This window comes from Brassica rapa, chromosome A08 (genome assembly GCF_000309985.2).
Source record: "Brassica rapa cultivar Chiifu-401-42 chromosome A08, CAAS_Brap_v3.01, whole genome shotgun sequence".
Lineage (NCBI taxonomy): Eukaryota > Viridiplantae > Streptophyta > Magnoliopsida > Brassicales > Brassicaceae > Brassica > Brassica rapa.
Genome location: NC_024802.2, coordinates 14,473,187 through 14,477,054, shown reverse-complemented (window position 1 = coordinate 14,477,054; position 3,868 = coordinate 14,473,187). Strand labels below are relative to the sequence as shown.

The 3,868-nt window shown below is 39.8% G+C and overlaps 1 protein-coding gene across 2 annotated transcripts; it reads right to left on the bottom strand.

Moving 5' to 3' along the window:
- Positions 1-201: 201 nt before the first annotated feature.
- On the bottom strand, positions 202-3,557 carry LOC103834685 (VIN3-like protein 2). 2 transcript variants are annotated; one of them, XM_033276664.1, is made up of 3 exons: positions 3,154-3,557; positions 2,964-3,037; positions 202-2,342 (listed from the first exon to the last, which is right to left on the bottom strand). In XM_033276664.1, the coding sequence occupies exons 2-3, from the start codon at positions 2,980-2,982 to the stop codon at positions 388-390; spliced, it is 1,974 nt and encodes a 657-aa protein (XP_033132555.1). In that variant the 5' UTR covers positions 2,983-3,037; positions 3,154-3,557; the 3' UTR covers positions 202-387. The 2 variants fall into 2 exon arrangements, with proteins under 2 accessions (XP_033132555.1, XP_009108999.1); XM_009110751.3 differs by having other exon boundaries at positions 3,158-3,552.
- Between the last annotated feature and the right edge of the window lie 311 nt (positions 3,558-3,868).

The following is a 3,868-nucleotide window of genomic DNA, read 5'->3' as shown; positions in this document are numbered from 1 at the left end:
CTTTAAGCTTACAACGATTTATTTTTGAACTCATTTCCAAAAGATATTATTTGTCTAAATTTCTGATGTGAACATTGGTATTACAACAGGAAAGAACAAATCTTAGCTTATGTTAAGATTTTAGGTGTACAGGAAGCTCTGAACTGAAGGATAAAGAAGATGCAGTGCAGAAGGTCCAAGACAAGTTTGAAATATGTCAGATTTGTGGAAGTTTACAATTGTGCTAATATACTTATGTATGGTTTAGACTTCTGACAACATGGAAATATTCCAATAATAATGCAAGTTTCCCAATAATGATAAATAAAGTTTTGAAAATGATTTCGAGAATTAAAAAAAAAGAGCTAAAGAACTTTAAATAAAACTGATAAACCCAAATCTCCATCTCTAATGCCACAACTTCATGCAGAATCCAGACTGAACAACCGCAGACGCGCCACCACCAATCGCAGAACGCTTCATCGAAACGCGGTCGCTGAAAGTATGAACGAGCTGCTCAGCTAAAGCCACAGGATCATCAGTAAAAGTATCAATGAATATCTTCACAACTCTGCTCTCTTGTGGCGTGGCTCTTAAGCTATACCAAGTCAGAAACTTCTGCCTGAAGTCTTTCTCGATGTGACCTGAACACTCGAGCTGCCTTATGATCTTCACACAATGCTCTAGTCCACTCTCTGCTCCTCCGTTTGCTGAATGATGATCTCCGTTATTACCGTTATCTTTAACTAACTTCTTGTTTCTCACTTGACGGTTCTTGGTTTGGTCTGACTTAAAGGGAGTAACTGGAGAACTGTTTCCATTAGTTGTAGTAACCGCAACGTTCTTGTCCTGAACAGCTTCTTCCTCCACCTCATCCAACAACACAACCCCTTCAACGTTCTTCTCGGCCTCCACAAGGTCTGATTCAACAATCCTTTTCGCATCATTTTCCTCGGTCGACGGAGAGTCTTTCTTGCCGTTGTTGGACTCAGATTCAACAGAAGAAGGGTTAGAAGACAATGTACTACAGTTTGTGAGAGGGCTCTCGCTTCTTTCTTCAGGGCCACGTGTCATTACATTGATCACATCGACTCCCATCTCTCGTGTTCCGCTGAAGGACACAACTTTGAAGCAATACTCAGAGGCTGGAGCTAGTCCAGAGACGACAAACCTCGCGTTTGGAGTGAACAATGTGCAAGTGGACTTCTCTTGGTACTCTTTCTCAGTGACCTTACGATGCCAGATACTGTAATGAACGATGTTTGCAGGCGAGTCGACTTCGTTGGATGCTAGAATCACCGTGAGTGAAGTCGCATTAACATCCTCGAATCTGATCTTGGTTGGTGGTACTGTGGTTGCTGTATCTGCAGATATCTCACTGCTCAACCCGTTAGAGCTGCGAGGAGAAGGCAATGCAGCAACTTCAGGAGGCTTAGTTTCAAGTGTTTGAAGAGATTCAAGAGCAGAAGAGCAAAGCTTCTGCACATCAGGTCCTGAGTTTAGTCTGTTTACAATCCCTCTACCCATCTTCATAGTGAGAGGACCCACATCAGCTTCAAGACACTTCACAGCTTTCTCCACAGCCTCACATACATTTCGATATTTACTCGATCCCTTCACAAGTTTCTGGACTAGTAAGAGACGGTAGCAGAGTATGTCCACCCTCCTGGCTTCTTTAGCAATCGTCAGCTGCTTCTTCCAACACTCAAGCAAGCTGTTTGGCTTACCGCAAGAGACGCAGTAGAAGCAGCACTCCTCGCTTCGCTTTGCCAGACCGGACTTTTCACTCTCGAAAGCACATTCTAGATGACACGAAGATCCGCAGGAACCACCTTCAAACGGAGGATCTGAGCTGCAAGTCAACCAAAGACTGGGATCTTTGTTTTCATCGTACTTACGACAAATGCAACAAGAACACCTCCTGCAAAACGCGTCTTCCTGTCTCATTACAGCTCTGCAAGCCAGGTTCTTGCAGTAGGTAGTCTTCTCCTCACCTGAGGCATTGTTGTTACTCGTTGGAGCCACGTAGCGAGTAGGGTTATCGACCTTCCTTGGTCTCTTTGCGCTTCTCTGAACAGGCAAACAACAATCAGAATCTCTCTTCTTCTTGTTCTCATCACACTCTCCAGCGTTTTTCTCGGACACAATCTTCATAAGAGTCTCGATGATCTTGACTTTGGTCAAGCCGGTGTACTTTCTCTCTTTCCCCATCTCAGCGCATAAGATCTGTAGAATCTCCTGACGGCTCCATGCCTGCAACACTTCAGGAGCTAGATGTGATGATTGCTTTGACAGCTCGTAAACAAGCTGTCTCTTCTCTTCAACACTCATCTCACTGCATTTCGATGAGTCACCTGCAGCTCCTGTGTATAGAAGAAGAAAAGGGAGAGTGAAAAGGCAATGGAGAACAATGTGGTATCCAAAAACACACACACAACATCATCTAAAGACTAATACAAGAATCTGCCTCAGGTATCATTACAAGTCAACACAACAATGTTGAGGTTGGATCAACCAAACCGCGAATCAACAGACATCAGAGAGGAACCAAAGAGGATGATGTTCTTTGGGAATGGAACAAGATCCAAAAGCAAAAGGGTCCAAGACCCATCAAAGAATAAGTGGTTAAGTTAAGAGAATAAAATCAAAGCAGGATCCTTTTTTTTTATAAATAAGTTAATAGAGTAGTGACATCTCATGGAATCTTATTCGGTAGTCATTTGACGCACGATTATATTAAAAGAAAACACCCAAATTTTAACAACAACCAAACCAATGATAGTGGGTGGAAAACATAGAACCAATCAACAATGAGAAAAACATAAGCTAGCAATCTAGATCAGAAGTGAAATAATAAAGTCTCAAACTTTGAGATTAATTGAATTTACAAAAAAAAAACACAACTTTGAGCATTACAAAGAGACACGGAGTTCCATACATCTTAAGCAAACAAATGAAACACAGAATGGTAACGGTAAAAGTACCATCGAGAGAAGAATCCATTGAGCTAAGAAGAACGTTGTGAGAAAGTAATCAAACCCACATTATCTTCAAAAACCTGTGATGTGAAGAAGACAAAGGACAACAACGAAAAAAGAATAAAACTTGTGAGAGAGAGAGAAAGAGAGATCGGCGAAAAAAGGGGAGAAACGACAAGAGAATAAGAAAGATGGCTTACCGAAAAAGGAAAGCTATTCGCCGAGCTAAGAAGAGATTATCCGAAACGGGTCGGGTCTTTCTCTCTCACTCTCCCTCTGAGCACGGAGAAACCGGAGGAGGAGAAGAGAGAGATAGAGAGAGTCGCTGTGTGTGAGAGAAAGGGAAGAGAGAGAAAGGGAAGAGAGAGAAAGAGAGCAGCTTTAGAGAGAGAAGATTGGGACTATGGGAAAGAACAAGAGAGGCCTATAGAGATTAGATGTGGGCCCATCAAAAAAGAGTTAAATAGTTATTTTATTTCCTTTTTTAACCTCTTTGTGTTCACGTTACTTCTGTGATTTCGGTTTGGTGTAATGTTCTTACTTTTTTATTATTATTATTATTACTGGAGATTTTTTTCTGCGCTTCGCGTGGATTGTGTCTTATAAATTTATTTTATTTATAATAATATTTGTCAGTTTTTTTCTTTTACATTAACTTCTTGTTTTTTCAATATTAGTTTTTGTTAATTTTAATTTATATGTTTATAATTTTTTATTTTTCTTGTTGTAGATGGAGAATTATATTTTTTATTGATGGTTTTTTGTATGTGACATAAACTTTTTAAAATTTTAAAATAATGTTATATATAGTACGATTAACACATTAAAGAAGAGAAACATATTCATGCACATTTTACACAGGATTTATATGCATAATTTTAAACATTATATATGTATATTTTATAAGTTTG